At 45.9% G+C, this 15,732-nt stretch overlaps 3 protein-coding genes and 1 long non-coding RNA gene across 6 annotated transcripts in view; all 4 read left to right on the top strand.

Annotated features, from left to right (window-relative positions):
* The first annotated feature begins 6 nt into the window (after nt 1-6).
* LOC132448554 (uncharacterized) lies at nt 7-5,395 on the top strand. The gene is made up of 2 exons (XR_009523384.1): nt 7-1,887; nt 3,047-5,395. It is a non-coding gene; the product is annotated as an uncharacterized LOC132448554 (long non-coding RNA).
* Nucleotides 5,396-7,407: 2,012 nt separating this feature from the next.
* Nucleotides 7,408-8,721, top strand: LOC132448721 (protein FAM237A-like). The gene is made up of 2 exons (XM_060040218.1): nt 7,408-7,935; nt 8,469-8,721. The coding sequence occupies exons 1-2, from the start codon at nt 7,548-7,550 to the stop codon at nt 8,615-8,617; spliced, it is 537 nt and encodes a 178-aa protein (XP_059896201.1). The 5' UTR covers nt 7,408-7,547; the 3' UTR covers nt 8,618-8,721.
* A 78-nt stretch (nt 8,722-8,799) lies between these two features.
* Nucleotides 8,800-14,644, top strand: LOC132448720 (caspase-8-like). Of its 3 annotated transcripts, none has more exons than XM_060040216.1 (12): nt 8,800-9,083; nt 9,446-9,734; nt 9,824-9,929; nt 10,172-10,331; nt 10,424-10,497; nt 10,614-10,659; nt 11,004-11,038; nt 11,130-11,187; nt 11,759-11,871; nt 11,965-12,094; nt 12,589-13,093; nt 13,252-14,644. In XM_060040216.1, the coding sequence occupies exons 2-12, from the start codon at nt 9,448-9,450 to the stop codon at nt 13,418-13,420; spliced, it is 1,683 nt and encodes a 560-aa protein (XP_059896199.1). In that variant the 5' UTR covers nt 8,800-9,083; nt 9,446-9,447; the 3' UTR covers nt 13,421-14,644. The 3 variants fall into 3 exon arrangements, with proteins under 3 accessions (XP_059896199.1, XP_059896200.1, XP_059896198.1); XM_060040217.1 differs by having other exon boundaries at nt 8,801-8,916; XM_060040215.1 differs by lacking the exon at nt 8,800-9,083 and having other exon boundaries at nt 9,430-9,734.
* Nucleotides 14,645-14,862: 218 nt separating this feature from the next.
* LOC132448723 (MORC family CW-type zinc finger protein 3-like) overlaps nt 14,863-15,732 on the top strand; it is a 45,891-nt gene continuing 45,021 nt past the window's right edge. The window contains exon 1 of the mRNA XM_060040219.1: nt 14,863-15,022. Within this exon, the coding sequence (XP_059896202.1) occupies nt 14,981-15,022 (42 nt within the window). The 5' untranslated portion in view covers nt 14,863-14,980. The remainder of the gene's footprint in view (nt 15,023-15,732) is intronic.

The following is a 15,732-nucleotide window of genomic DNA, read 5'->3' as shown; positions in this document are numbered from 1 at the left end:
TGCCGTGACTCTGGCATCCCTGCTGCTTCCAGACACCAGCGTTTGAGCTCCTGCTACGGAATACAGGCCTAGGCACACACACACACACACACACACACACACACACACACACACACACACACACCACACACCACACACCACACACCACACACACGCACACCTATGCACGCACAGCCACACCTTCCCCCAAACACACACACACACACACACACACACACACACACACACACACACACACACACACACACACACACACACACACACACACACACACACACACACACACACACACACACACACACACACACACAGACACGAAACAGAGAGAGAGAGAGACAGAACCCACACTGAGATCTACAGTTTAGGGTCACATAATAGTGAGGTGTAGTGAGCCTAGAGTGCTCTGAATCTCCCATCATATTATACAACAGGGTTCATTCCATCACACGGGGGATGTCTTGGCCTGCGTTAAAGCAACACGACCGTCCCGGGCGGTGTCCACTGGTGCTATAGCTGGACTGTACATACATGGAGAGTTGGATCTGAAACTGATTGATGAAGCTATCTCAGCCCGCGCGCCGAGGTGCGACTGGGGCGTGTACCTCTGCAGCAGGACCTCAAACTGAAGGGCTGGCTAGAGCTCCGAGCTTGTATGCGCATGTTTAGCACTGAAGCTTCCAACCAGGATGTTTAGAAGCAGGGGAGATGTTGCAACATGTACCTAGAAGAGCCGACTGCCTCACCAATGTTCTGTATACAATAAACAACAATGCCATGTTTACATTGTAATCTCCTTATTCTGAAACGTGGACCTACTCCGCATAGCTATAGCCCAGGTACAGTTTCTGCATCGCTAGATTATCACCGTGGATCAATTCAACGTCACATTAGCTCATGCATTAACCCCCCCCAACGCAGTGTTAGCTGTTGGGTTGCGTACCAGGGGTGCTACACATTTGAAACACCAGAACAACTCTTATCAACTCTTATTAACACTGGACCTCTAACAGTAGCGCATGCCACTAAGAAACTCCCCATGAAACGAAAAGAAACTAAGAAGAGACGAGCGATAGAGAAATGGTTTCTTTTTGCATGCTGACTTTGTTGATTTCAAAATGGTCGGTTCACTGCACTACGGCTGAGCCCCCGCCCAGAGGGACACGGTCCTGGGTCTTCATGCTCTTCACTGCCTTCATCACCATGCTCTTTTTCTCAATGACACCACTGCTCGAGGGTGAGAGAGTGAGTGCAAGGGTGAGAGAGAGAGAGAGAGGGGGGAGAGTGAGTGAGAGTGAGTGAGTGAATGAGTGAGTGAGAGAGCGACCGGTGTGAGTGAGAGGGAAAAGGTGAGAGATTAAGTGACAGAGAGAGAGGAAGTAAGAAAGAATGCAAGAGCGTGAGAGATGATGTGAAAAATGTGAGAGGGAGAATGTTGGAGAGAGACAGAGGACGTGAAAATAAGTGAGAGAACGAAGAGAAAAACCACGTGTGAACATGTGGAGAGCGCGAGGGAGAGAGAACGTAAGAGAGAGAGAGAGCGTGAGAGAGAGAGCGAGAAAGAGAGATAGAAGGTAAGAGAGAGAGAGAGAGCGTGAGAGAGAAAACGTAAGAGAGAGAGAGAAAGATAGAATGTAAGAGAGAGAACGGTGAGAGAGAGAGAGAGAGAAAGTGAGCGAGAAAAGGAGCTAGGACCATTTTGTCGGCCATTGCCTTTGCGCCGTGGCCGACCACAGCGCTGCCTCGGACGACCAGACTCTGCCCTCGAGCAGAGGAGGACTCTGGGAGCTGCTCCGCCCCCCCTCCTCCTCCACCACCACCTCCTCCTCCTCCTCCTCCTCCTCCTCCCCACCCACACCAGCTGACATTGCTGCCTGCTTCACGGACCTGGTACAGACACAGCGCATTGCACTGCATGTCCCCCGCACAGCACTAGTGGCAGCCTCCACGGCCCTCCTGCCGGCCCGTCAGGTGCATGACTGACTGATAGAGACGGCCCACAACACGCCACCCAACGGGGGGGTTACCCACAACCCCTTGCTGTTGATGTTGTTGTTGTTGTTGTTCTGGTGCAATGGCCGTTGTCGTCCCCCACTGTTGTGCTCGTGTCCGTGGGTTGCGGCTGCCTCTGTGGTTGTTGTACATACGTTGTGTATTTATATATGTATGCATATATATATATATTATATATGCCTACATATCTATTGTATGTTCCCTCTTTCCTTCCTCTTTAGAAGAACATTTATGTTGACTTCCTCCTCCCAGATGGTAGTTCCCCTCGTCCAATGGTAACACAGATGTGTCGTGTGTTCATCTTGTGAAAGCACAACGATAGGATTGTCTGCAAGTGTGCATCTGAGCAGGAATCCTGCTGTTCTGTTAGAGATCCGGGATCACATGCTACAGCCATCCTACAAAGGATCATGGTTTCCTTTCAAACCAGATCTCATCATATGTTCCCCATGGGAATATCGCGGGTACATTTAGGATTTTTCAATTGAATTTCTATTGAATATCAATTTCTGATGATTTTGATGGATAGAAAAGGAAAACTAAATGTTCCTTTTCTATCCTTCGTAATTTTCCTTTGGGAAACCAAAGGAAAATGATCTTTAGAGTTTAACATCACCATTTAAATGGAGATATTTAACAAAACACGTCACTTTGAAGACCAACCCCTCTGGATGCTTGCAGTCATTGCTGGATCAGGACAATCTTTAAATATTCTCATCGTCTTCCGATTTTCATAAACTATGTCATGCATAGTTTAGGAAACTATTAGTAGTTACATAAACTACGAGATAATTCAAATCTGTCAATTATGACCGGAATTAAATGTCATAATTTAAATGTATTTTCTATTAAATATCTACCTGTCCACTAATTAGCATAATGTACTTGTTTTAGTGGACGCATTCGACCGCACACCTGAAGAGATGAGAGTGGTTACTTTGTCCTGGTTAGGCTAACTCTGACACACACACCAATGTGACCGTAACCGCTAACTATGTCTTTACCTGTCTTCTCTCCATCGCCACGACGACCGAAGGAATGTGAAGAAGAGGCGGTACGACCCCAACGCCTCGGCCATCTAAGCCCCGTCTACTCCTCCTGCTCCTTCTCCTCTTCCTCCTCCTCTGCCCGCCCCCCCGACAGGAGGTGGTGGCGCTAGTAGGGAGGGACCCTCCTCTCCCTCCCCCTGCTCCTCTTCATCCTCAACGAGGCTTCCCATTGGCTGGCTCGGGGCCAGCCGGACTGACCTTCGGCGTAAGATTTACTTGAAGTAAAAATAAAACACGCAAGAGGATAAAAGATATAGCGGACATTTTAACAAATTCCACGGTAGTGGCGTAGAACTGCAGCCGCCCCCCCCCCCCGCCCCCCCCCTCCCCTCTCTCCCCTCCTGAACCCCTCCTGAACCAAGTTCGACTAACGCTCCCCCAAAACAGAGTGAACAGAACTCCTCCTCCTCCTCCTCCTCCCTAGTGCCGGTGCACTGGCATTCAGGCTGACTCCTCTTCCTCCTCCGACACCACCACCACTCCTCTCTCACCTGGCATGACCCCCCTCCGCGCGCGCACACAGACACACACACACACAGACACACACACACACACACACACACACACACACACACACACACAGACACACACACAAACAGTCACACACACACACACACAAACACACACACACACACACACAGACACACACACACACACACTCACACAGACACACACACATACAGACACACAAACACACACACACACACACACACACACACACACACACATCTCTGCTCCTCCTGCGCTACCCTTTGGCATGAGGGCGAGACTCTGCATGGCTCCACGACGCAAGTGATTTACCGCAAACAAACCGACAAAAAAAAACAATTTAAATATATATATATATGATTATATATCAAGGAGGAGAGGGGAAAATAATATGAATCACGCGCCCGAGAGGAGATTGGCTTTTCATTAGTAAGTAAGCCCATCCAAAGTTCTAGATACTTCACTTATATAGGCGCCGTAGGTAAGGAGGCTAGGAGGCTAGGAGGCAGGAGATAGGGAGGGAACTCACACACTTATAAAAGGACACACACACATGTACTCCCGCGTTGCCAGTCCGTAGAGGTGACAACGTGTCACCAGGCTGACCTGAAGTGTTGCTTTCAGCTCAGTGCTACGGCTGGCGTGGACAAACAGAGAGGATTTGGAGCACACCTAAACCGCTGGAACAGAGGAAGTGTGACATCTTACATGATGGGGGGCAAGGGTCACAGCAGGTAGGATCCACAGAGAACAACGAGGGTGGGGGGGGGGGGGGGGGAGATATCCGATATAAAGAGCCATGGGCACTGACTACACAAGACAGAGGTCAGGGGTCAGATTATCAACCAATCCCCTTCTCTTCCTCACCAACATGTCCTTCCGATGGTAAGTCAAAAGCCAAAGAACCAATCACAGGAACGTATGGATGTTGACGCACGAAGAGCACTTTCCCCCCCGTCGCCCTGTCCTCTCTCTCTCTCTCTCTCTCTCTCTCTCTCTCTCTCTCTCTCTCTCTCTCTCTCTCTCTCTCTCTCTCTCTCTCTCTCTCTCTCTCTCTCTCTCTCTGCTGTTTCCCTCCCCGACGCCTCCCACCCTCTCCTGGACCTGGCCAATGGGGGCAGACCTCATCTCCACCCACCCTGTATACTGGCTTGGCCTCCTTGGGCCCTCATTAGATTCCTCATAGGGTTGAAGTTCCGCTCCGATGGAGGCGCCGCTGCATGCATTCACAATAGCGGGCTTAATGATTCTATATGGGAGTGTCCCGGATTCTGAATAATACGCTTCAAAAGATCGGTGCATGTCCACAAGGAAACATTTAACTTTTATTTACTATGCAAAGAAAGATATTGCACAAACGAATGGGTTAACGATATCGGTATACATGTGGAAATACAAAAACCCTCTGCTAATTAGCTACACTTTTGTATTCAGCCATTTCATCATCTTTTTTTTAGCTTTAACGTACTGAAAAACCGAATAGGAAATACGAATAATAATAATAACGATAAAAAAAAAATGGATCCACATATGATTTAAAATCAACAGAGCATTCTTTTACATTTATTGGATCGGAAAATCATGTCTGTGTGTTTCTCATCGAATGTGAATCCATTTTGAACCCGACACACTGGTCCGGTCCTGAGCCTGAACAGCCCACAGGGGAGGTCTTTGGGTCGCGGCCCAGCTGGTGGAGTGGGCGTGTTCCGGGAGCTGACACAGCACTGCATTGTGTAAAATCTTCCATCTATTTACTCACCACCATCATCATCAAAATCGTCATCATAACAATGTCCGTGTCACTGCATCATGTACAGTTGAACCAATGAATAAACCATGTATTTTAACCCTGTGGTCTCCCTTGGGCTTTTGAAACGCAACACACAGGGAAACTGTAGTGGAGTTTGAGACGACAAAGTACCTTTGTTGTTCAACATAATTATATTTAAATAATAATACAACTAAAACACTGTAGGAGGTATGCTTGTAGCTTCTATTAAAGCATTGTTAGTGAACTATTAATTTCTCTACTGGCATATGCTATCTCAGATATGGATAGATTTTATCAGCTGAGACTAATCTATAACTGTTATACCTACTAATTCAATTGAATTACTATTATTATGTTAAAAAAAACCTCAATATTTGTATATAATATGGATAGATAGTATTTTGAATGATATTTACTACATTACTATTCCTACTATTGTATCAATAGTACTACTATAATATTTTTTCTCAAGCTCAGGTGTAGAAAGACACACAAAATATCTATAGGCCTATACCTATTTAGATTATTAACATCCCTGTGTATTTACAGTTCTTATATATATTCAAGAAATAGGTTTTCCTCTATGTAAAAGTATATCTTATCCATTGTGCTTTTTACTCAAACAGATGTGGCGAATAGTGTATCTGTTATGCAAGGCACTTTCCATGACACTATGTAGTCTGGCTATGCTAGTCTATTCATTATTGTATAATTTTCGTACGCAAATTATTTCGCATTGACAACAGTACAGAAAATAAATGTGAGACTTTTTTTTAATTAAAAACGCAATATTCAACAAGACAACAGGAACAAGGGTTACCAAATATTATTATTTTCATAAGATATATGATACAGTTAGGAGCCTATATTGAATTTGTTAAAATTGTTGATACCACATAGAAATTATAACTATTATCATGAGTACTGTGAGTAGTAGTGTCTAAGTCATAGTAATTAGCATCATTGGTATTAATAGGCAACTTGACTCTGAAACTTCGCAATTAACCCTCATTAAATTCGGTTATATTATATTTTGTGTTAGAAAGTTAAATCTGAAAAACAACGCTATTCCCTGAAAGAAAAGCTTCATTTCGACCCCCCCAACTGAAACGTGCCCATATGCGTCATCTGAACGCTGAGTGAAGGAGAGACGCACCGACGAAGCCCATCCGTCGTTATCTCTTTTTAACACTTCACTTATCAATCCCCCCCTCGAGGAGAACAATGACGCACGGGGCCGGCGCGCGGCTGACATTTCACTAAAAGCGCGGAGAGCACAATTAACACCGTTCAGACTGAACCCACCGCGGAGTTTGTTGCTCCATATGTTCCGACTTCCAGCACCAGGAAGCTCAGCTCCTCGGCCCCCCGCTGTCCCCTCGGCTCACAGCACGGAACACATGGCTCTCTATAGGATGGGCCCCCCCTCACCAGTCACCACTTCCACATATCATAATTAAACACACCACGAGTCGACGTGGAGTCACAATGAGCCCGGGTGCCTGGTTCTACTGGGTGTTCAGTGAAAGGTCAGGGGTCACACTGGATCGCCAAATGCTCTTCAAGAATCAAAAGGGTTAGTTCAATTAAGGGGAATGATAGGGGAGGGGGGGGGGGGGGGGGTGTCACATGATTGGCTGCTAGTATCCGATTTTTTTGTAGGTGCTTTGCTCGTATTAAATTAATCGAGGAAACGATGTAATGAGCTCAATGTAGTACAGTAGGCCTACATACATTTTATCGGTCCTAAAACATCAGGTAGCGATTGAGTTGATTTAAAACTCATAAGTGAATAACTTCTTTATGCTACATTAATATTAATTCCTAAACATAAACATAAATATAAGTCTTAAGAATTGAAGTATTTCATTAATTCAAAATCATGTGGAACTGATTCAGTTAAAAACAGAGAGGACATATTCTATATTGTTAGAGAACTGAGATAAAATGTTTTAAACAGTGAAATAGATTTTCATTCGTTGGGAAGGAACGTGACTTCTGGAGCCCAATCAGTAGTAGGCTATATATAGGCCTGATATGATTTAGGACCCTAATGAATTGTTCGACCGCCCCTTTAGGTAGAGTCTGACGTCAACCTAATCTCACTACCCAAACTGAGAATGCAATCCATCACCTGTTGCATTCGGAGGTACTCCTGGTGAGTTTTGTCCTTGAGTTGTTTTAGACAGTCAGTGATTTCATTGAATAGTTTGGGGCCCGTTTCTTGTATGCACATCATGCGCCTCAGCGTCCCCCTGGCCAAAGCCCTGCTGCTCAGCTGCCTCTGCGCGGTGCCGCTGCGGGGCCAGAAGCCGGGGCAGGTCGACCCCTTCTCCGCCTACCGGGCCGAGCCGCAGTGCTGGGACTCGTCCTCCGCCCGCCTGCTCAAGATGCGCTCCCCGGGGATCGCGGACACCGTGCCTGCCTTCTGGGACCTGATGGTGTTCCTCAAGGCGTCGGACAACAGGAAGCACTCCGCCCTCTTCTGGGACCTGGCGCAGGTCTTTTGGGACATTTACGTGGAGTGCGTCCTGGCCAGGAGCCATGGACTGGGCCGGCGGGGGCTGAAGTTGCCCAAGGACCGCATCACCTCCGTGCACTCCCTCGTTACGGACCGTAGGTGTTTACGTTTTACAGTAGCCTATGGGTTTCAGGTGAGGTCGTTTAATAAGTTAACGATTCAACAGAATTGCTGTCTACTTAACCTCTAAACTCAAGCCTATTTTTAATTGTCTAATTTGTCTAATTAATATGCTTGGTGTTTAAGTTGTGTTTGGTGTGTGTAAAAATTACTTATATGCGCTTGTAGCGGAGTTTCTTATGTTTAATTTGATATGACTATTTCTACATAATAAGGGCAGTGTTGTATGCCTTTTGCTGCGAGAGTGATCACGGTATTCCCCAATCTGGGTAACCTCGAGTTTAAGACCTGCAGCAGAGGATTGGTGTGTGTGTGTGTGTGTGTGTGTGTGTGTGTGTGTGTGTGTGTGTGTGTGTGTGTGTGTGTGTGTGTGTGTGTGTGTGTGTGTGTGTGTGTGTGTGTGTGTGTGTGTGTGTGTGTGTGTGTGTGTGTGTGTGTGTGTGTGTGTGTGTGTGTGTGTGTGTGTCATCATTTAATTGCTTTATGTTCTTTTGATATATTTTTTTAGAGTCCTTCCGGGTAAACAAATCGCAGTCAAACTTCTCCAGGTTGAAGAGATCATCTTACGCGTGGCTCAGCATCACAGTTCGGCACGTGGGAGCGGGGGTCAAAGGTCACAGCAGGACTCCGAAAATAACAGGTTTATCGAAGACCTAAGCGGTAGCGGGCCGACTTGTGTATGGCATCGTATCACTGTGATTTATCCCAATGATTTATTTCTCGTCGACAATAATAAATAATTGACATACAATGAAGATGATCGACCGTTTGAGCTGATTTAACAACCTCCACCTCCACCTCCTCCATAACCTCCACCTCCACCCTCATCACCACCAGTAGGGATGCGTTTCCGTAAGGTACGACACGCCTGCCATATAAGGGCATATGCTTTCGGTTTCTGTTAAACAGTCAGTGTGCCACATAAACAAGAGTTCTACTCTACACAGACAGACCGGGTGAGTGTCCTGAACAGTGTACTAGCCTACACAGACCGTGTGTGTCTTCATTGAGATCAATTTAGAAACCATGTTTCTGCTGGTCGTTTCCATATCGGATCCGTTTGTTTAGAGCCTGAAACTCCAGCGGACGGAGGCTTCAGGTTGCGTGCAAGCACACTCATCAGGTAGTTATAATACCATTTATCAAAATTGCAGAGAGCTTTCAAAGTACCAGAGGCGGTTTACGTAGTAAACCGTGTGTGTATGCGTGGGGGGATTTGGAATTAAAAAATATTGGATTGGGCCTATGGTGTCGGCGGAACTTAGGCTACTGATGCTACTGTGCAGTGGTAATGGAGTGACGCCGGTTTTCATAACAGAGCGGCTACTAATAAGTTACTCAATACCTATAGTAGACCTGTGTTAGGTGTGCATGCAACAAGGAAGACTTAGGGGACAATATGATAACTCTCTCGCAGTGACCAACGCCCATAGACATATAGACAAACAACTAAACAGAGCTCATAAAACATGACTGTCGGTACAGAGATGGAGTTCCGGAAGAAGCTACTAACGGTGGGAATGGCCCTGAGCAAAGATGAGACAGAAGCTTTAGCCTTTCTCTGCACGGATATCCTGAATCGGACGGTCGATCCAAGCTCAGTGGGGTCCGCCGTGGAATTCTTCGATCGTCTGGAGGCCCACGGCGTCCTCTCCGAGGACCATCCCTTCCTACTCGCCGATCTACTCTACGTCATCGGACGATATCGTTTACTGCGTGAGTTTGATCTCAATAGTAAGAGGTCTACAACACGAAGCCTCATCCCCTCTTACAGGTAAAGAATTCCTCCCAAAATGCATTTACATTATTAATCTATAGAAGCTGTTGTTTCCCCCATCTTTAATGTCAGCTTTTGTAATATAGGAAGCTGCTTTATCAACTTTCGGAGAACATCACCGAAAATGATTTGAAATCCATCAAATTTATTTTGACCAAAGATCTCCAACGTGCACGACTGGAGCCGAATGTTGTAAGTGCTTTCTCAATGCTCTGTTAACCTAGGGCTGCTGTTTTGTGAATGTATCTGATTACGAATATAGTTAGAATTTTTACGAGATCATGCTTTCAAATTCATCATCTCAAATTCTACAAACATTTTGAAGACCTAAGGGAAGTTAATTTAGATAGCAAACCTCTAACAGGCCATTCGGATTGCTTTACAGAGGAATAGTCCGTTATAATGTTATACTAATCAATGCTCTTATCCCTTAGTCTACACTTGAGGTCTTCTTAGCCTTGGAGCGTAAGGACCTCCTGAGCAGCTCTGACCTCCGTCTGCTGGAGCAGATCCTGGGACAAGTCTGTCCAGTGTTGCTGAAAGACATCCAGCAATTTAAAGCCACACATGGGGAACAAACTCCCCATTTGAAAGGTAACAATAAAAGTCAGAATCATCTCATCGAAAATGAGGGAATTAACTTTGTAATCTATAAAATCAAAAGTCTAATCGAAACCTATTTTTAGGAAGAATAGCCCAAGAGACGGGACTCGACGACCTCCCACCGCGGTCTTCATCCGGTATCTCTGGCCATGGAACGGTACAACAGCAGTAGCAGTATATAAATAAACCATGTTGTTATTCTGTCCTTCTTCTATGCATCATTTGATCTCTGAGCAGAGTTTTCAGAGATCTTTCTCTTGCTTTTTGATTCAGACTACAACATCGCTGCTGGAGGGACCCCCCTCAGAAGAGATACCAGGTAATTAGAACCCTGGTTTACTACTAAAAACATATCGACTATGTATACGGGAATGTTGAATTAATGTCATTTTTTAATCAAGGATGGATAAGATGGATTACATGTAACATGGATAAAATGGATTAAGAATACGTAACAATTTAAAATTGTTATGTGCTTTCAACCCCTTGCGTCTTGCAACTCACTCTTGTTATCAGTTGAAACCCAATTTGATTCAGGACAAAGCCTTGATTAATCATGGCCTTTCAATTTGGTGGCTGAAACTGTAAACTATCCTTATTTATAATTATCATATTTCACTCTGTACACTTCTCAAGCTACTCTACTCAAATATTTTTTTCCAGCGTCTGGCCACGTTGAAGACCCATATCTTCGTCAGGTAAGAAGGTCCAGATGACATCACTTGCAGAGGGTTTCATAGGAACCATGTCCGACACAAACCATTAACGTTGTCCATGAACTTCTCTTAGAACTTGCGTCTGGACTTGGAGCAGTTGTCCTCCCTCCAGCTCTCCGACACACAGACGGGTGAGTAGTACTCCACCAGGTCCGCCGTTTGACATCAAGTTTGGCCACTTTGGTTTTCTTTGCGTGCATCACATGCGACTGGCAGCGTTCTGAAACCTCCATTATGATTTTGTGTTTGCCTAAACTATTGTGGATATTCATAGTTATGTATCAGAAGTAAGTTAATGATATATAATGACTAGTTTCGTATTGGTATCTTTTTGTATATACAAACGTATACACTCCATACATGTTAGGTTCATACTGCGGCCTGTGCTCATGAGCAAAGCTCCAGCAATAGATCTGGAGTTGGTCCCCCTGAATGGCCTGCTGTTCCTAGTGCAGCTAGGGATGGTCACATGGTCCCAGTGATGATCACATGGTCCCAGTGACGGTTACATGGTCCCAGTGACGGTCACATGGTCCCAGTGACGGTCACATGGTCCTTGTGAAGGTCAAATACTCCTAGTGCTGCAGCAATGCATAGATCTAATTTCATTGTGGAGTACTTATACTACACAATGTACATGTATGTGTGCAATGACAAATAAATATTTTTCTTCTATTCTGTGTGTATCCATGTTCATTCCAGAGAATGAGAGCCATATGCATGCAGCGTCCTCCACTGAAACCCTGTCCTCCAGTGAAACCAACAGTGGAGAGTGTCATCCCCAACTCCCCCAAGCAGCAGAGGAAGACGAAGAGGTTCAGTACTTCTAGTGGTTACACAACGTAACAGTCTGACTCTGACCTCTGGTGTTATATGGAGGCTCATCTCGTGTAGCTTTGTGTTTCCAGGATCAGACGGTTCTCCCGGCATATCCCATGTCGGGTCAAAAGAGAGGCATCTGCTGGATCGTCAACAACTTTGACTTCAGCCGTTCCCCTGGAACCCAAAGTAAGCGGATGGGGACACAGATTGATGAAGGTACGCCCATGCTATACTTATACCCTCCCTGTATAGTCTCAGTCTTAGTCCAGTTTCTGCTTAGTAATAGACCATCAGTGTTATACAGTACATACATTCACATATTATTCATACACTATAACATTTGTTCTACCAGTGTTTCCCCTTGTAGCCTTGGTGCTGTGAGTTGGTAACCTAGCGACGCTAGGGGGTTCCGGGGGCATGCCCCCCCGGAATAACATTGTGTAAACTTGACCTTTAAATGGTTACTTCCTGTGAGATTTTTGGGGGAAAAATGTACAAAGTGAGCTTCCAAATATGCCATAACAACCAACAGTCAAGGTATCTGCTGAGACCAGATTGTTGTGAAAATGGGCCTTGAACTTTGTGTGTGTGTGTGTGTGTGTGTGTGTGTGTGTGTGTGTGTGTGTGTGTGTGTGTGTGTGTGTGTGTGTGTGTGTGTGTGTGTGTGTGTGTGTGTGTGTGTGTGTGTGTGTGTCCGCCCGGTCCTGCAGAGAGCCTGAGGCATGTGTTCACCTGGCTGGGCTTCCAGGTGGAGGTGGTGCAGGACGCCACCAGAGACCAGATGCTCTCCTCCATGCGGGAGCTGGCCAGCAGGGACCACAGTGGGATGGACTGCGTGGCTTGCGTGGTCCTGAGCCACGGCCTGGAGGGTGGCGTGTACGGGGTGGACGGGGGGGTGGTCCGGCTGGAGGAGCTCCAGGAGCCTCTGAATGGGCGGCGGTGCGCCTACCTGAGAGGGAAGCCCAAGCTGTTCTTCATCCAGGCCTGCCAGGGCACCCAGGAGCAGCAGGCGGTCTCCGTCCAGGCCGATGGACCCGGCGGCCATGTGGACATCTTCCGCGACGCCGCGGTCCCAGCGAGTGAGTTGTTAACCTGCAGAGAAGATTTCCTGACCGGCATGGCAACCGTTCCCTCCTACGTCTCTCTGAGACACCAGAAGCAAGGCTCCTGGTTCATCCAGTCCTTGTGCCACAACCTTGTGCAGATGGTTCCCCGGTAAGTGAAACACAACGCCTGTAGGACAGGAAAAATAAATCCTTGAATGTGCAAACTTACATTACGGTAAGGCTCTTCTGACTGTGATGGAACGACTTCATGTTGATTAACTGTTGACTTATAACTGACTGGGACTTTTGGGTTCTTTGGATTCCCAGTGGCCAAGACTTAGTCAGTATTCTGACGAAGGTAAACGACGACGTGAGCCAGATGTTCGACCCCACCAGCAGGCGGAGACAGATGCCCCAACCTGCTATCTTTCTGCGGAAGCGCGTGGTCTTCCCCGTTCCTGAAGGCCCTCTTCCCAGTCTGCCCACCAGCCTGTAGCTTCCTGGGCTTGGTTCCAATTGGTCCAGTTGGGCCCTATATAGTTCAATACTTATGATGTCCCCATATTGTAAAGTGGTCCAAAATGTGAGTGTACAAATCTGGTTCCCCATAGTGCATAACTCAATACTCATAATGCACTGTAAAAGAAGTGTACAACTGATGCACCCTAATTTCCATACTATATCCTATGATGAAAGGCGGTTTTCATTGTCATCTGGATCATCCAATAGAGATTGTCCGGCGCCTACGGCTTCTCCCTACCGGGCCGAGCCGCGGTGCTGGGACTCGCCCTCCGCCCGCCTGCTGAAGGTGCACTTTGCGCGGGTCGCGGACCCCGTGCCTGCCTTCTGGGACCTGATGGTGTTCCTCAAGGCGTCGGACAACCGGAAATGCACTACCCTCTTCTGGGACCTGGCACAAGTCTTCTGGGACATTTACGAGGACTGCGTCCTGGCCAGGAAACACTGATTGCGGTAGCAGAAATTGCCATATGGCCGCATCACCTCTATGCCGTCCATTTGCGAGCGGTCCATATAAGCTGTGAACGCGGCTCATGCCAGGGGCACTAGACCCCTTTACTGGGGCACGTGCCCCAGTGTGGATCTGCTGTTCCCCAGTCAAATCTCTCCTTCAAGTTTGAACAAGCTCCTTTGTTTGGCAGGGGATTAATTAAGGTTGATAATGCAGGGAATGGAGAATGTTTTCCTAATCGACGATGTCAAAGCAGTGCTGTTAAATGCTTAATACAAGCTGAGAGAACGACGGGACCAAAGTAATCACTCATTTGTGTGCCGGGCCGGCTCCCCACTTGGCTGAGGGGCAGGATGGGACAGGACAGGTTTCATCGCTTGAGAGGGAAGCACTTTGCCCCTTGAGTCCCAGTCAAGTGATTGACCACTTTGCCAAAAAAATAGACGTACTGCTTAATGCCCAAAGAATTAAACCGACCTTGGACCTGTGGACATGAGCGGCACTATCCAACTGTTGGGGAAGACTTTGTTTACTTTTAATTAGGAAATAATTGTTTATTTGAATGATTTGTTGTTCTGAAATTATTTTTATTAATTATTATTGCGCAATGGAGAAGAATACAAATCTGCAATAGTTCAATAACTTAATTCGGGTTTTGCTATTGTTTTAATATCACTTATGGGTTATGGCTATAAGCATGTCCATAAAGTATGATGAAATAAATATATTCACACAAAAATTAACATCTAATTTTTTCTTCAGTGTAATAAAATATCTTTATCAATAAAAAATATGACGAGCAGATGGCTGTTAGGTAAGTTACTATTTTCAATATGCCTCTTGCATGTACAGGTTCAACTGATATCCTCTTGAACTACTGCCTAGATGGGTTGTCAAACTTAAGACCAATAGCGCCATCTATTGCTAGATGATAAGTAAAGCCGAGTAATGATATACCTGTAGACAAGACATATCATTACATCTTCCATTACCCTTCATGCCGTGTTGGGGGTTTGGGTGTGGTTTTGAACTTGTTCTCTTGAGTTGAGTTCCGCACTCTCGAGTTAGATTCGGTTTCCCGGGAACATGGCAGCTGCACAGACGGAACATGAGGTCCCAAAGAGTATGGTAAGGTTAACATATAATCATTATCGATTGGTAGAATTATGCCAATACTAATCTTAACAAAATCACAGGTGCGAAATCTATCGATCACCGCAGAAATTAATAGAAAGCGGGACGTTACGGACGCAGCCGTGTTCTGTTATTAGAAATGAGTGCCGCTGAATGAATTATTTTTACGTTTTGGATTTTATTAACACAATCCAAATATAATACATAGCCTACACGTACAGTAGGCCTACATGCATACAACAACAAAAAGAATAATCATTTTTTTTAATTTTGATCATTTCACAGCTCTACCACATCATATTTTTTCAGTACTCTGAACTCATTGATGCAAATGTAGCTGCATCTTCTCCAGCTCCGACGTTTTTAATATAGAGAGGCTTCTCCCAGCAAGGCTCTCTTCAATACGACCTGTTTTGGCGGATTAAATCCTGAAGCTCTGTTGATGACTCCGACACTCTCATGGTCCTTTACAGCCTCGACTCTTAAATGATTTGCTGCCACCACGATTTTTTTTTTAGCTTTTGCGTACATGCGGCAGACCTTACAAAACTTGACATTTTCGTGATCAAACACAAGCCATTCACGCCCCGTCAGCCATTGGACTTCCTTTTTCGTTTCTCATCACGTAGCATCACGACAGTGTTCATGGGATCGGTTAAAGACAAGTGATCGTGTGCTTCTATTGGTTGCTGACATTTACCCAT

This window comes from Gadus macrocephalus, chromosome 20, assembly GCF_031168955.1.
Source record: "Gadus macrocephalus chromosome 20, ASM3116895v1".
Classification (NCBI taxonomy): Eukaryota; Metazoa; Chordata; class Actinopteri; order Gadiformes; family Gadidae; genus Gadus; species Gadus macrocephalus.
Note: the sequence above shows the minus strand (reverse complement) of the source record. Positions and strands in the feature narration are given on the sequence as shown.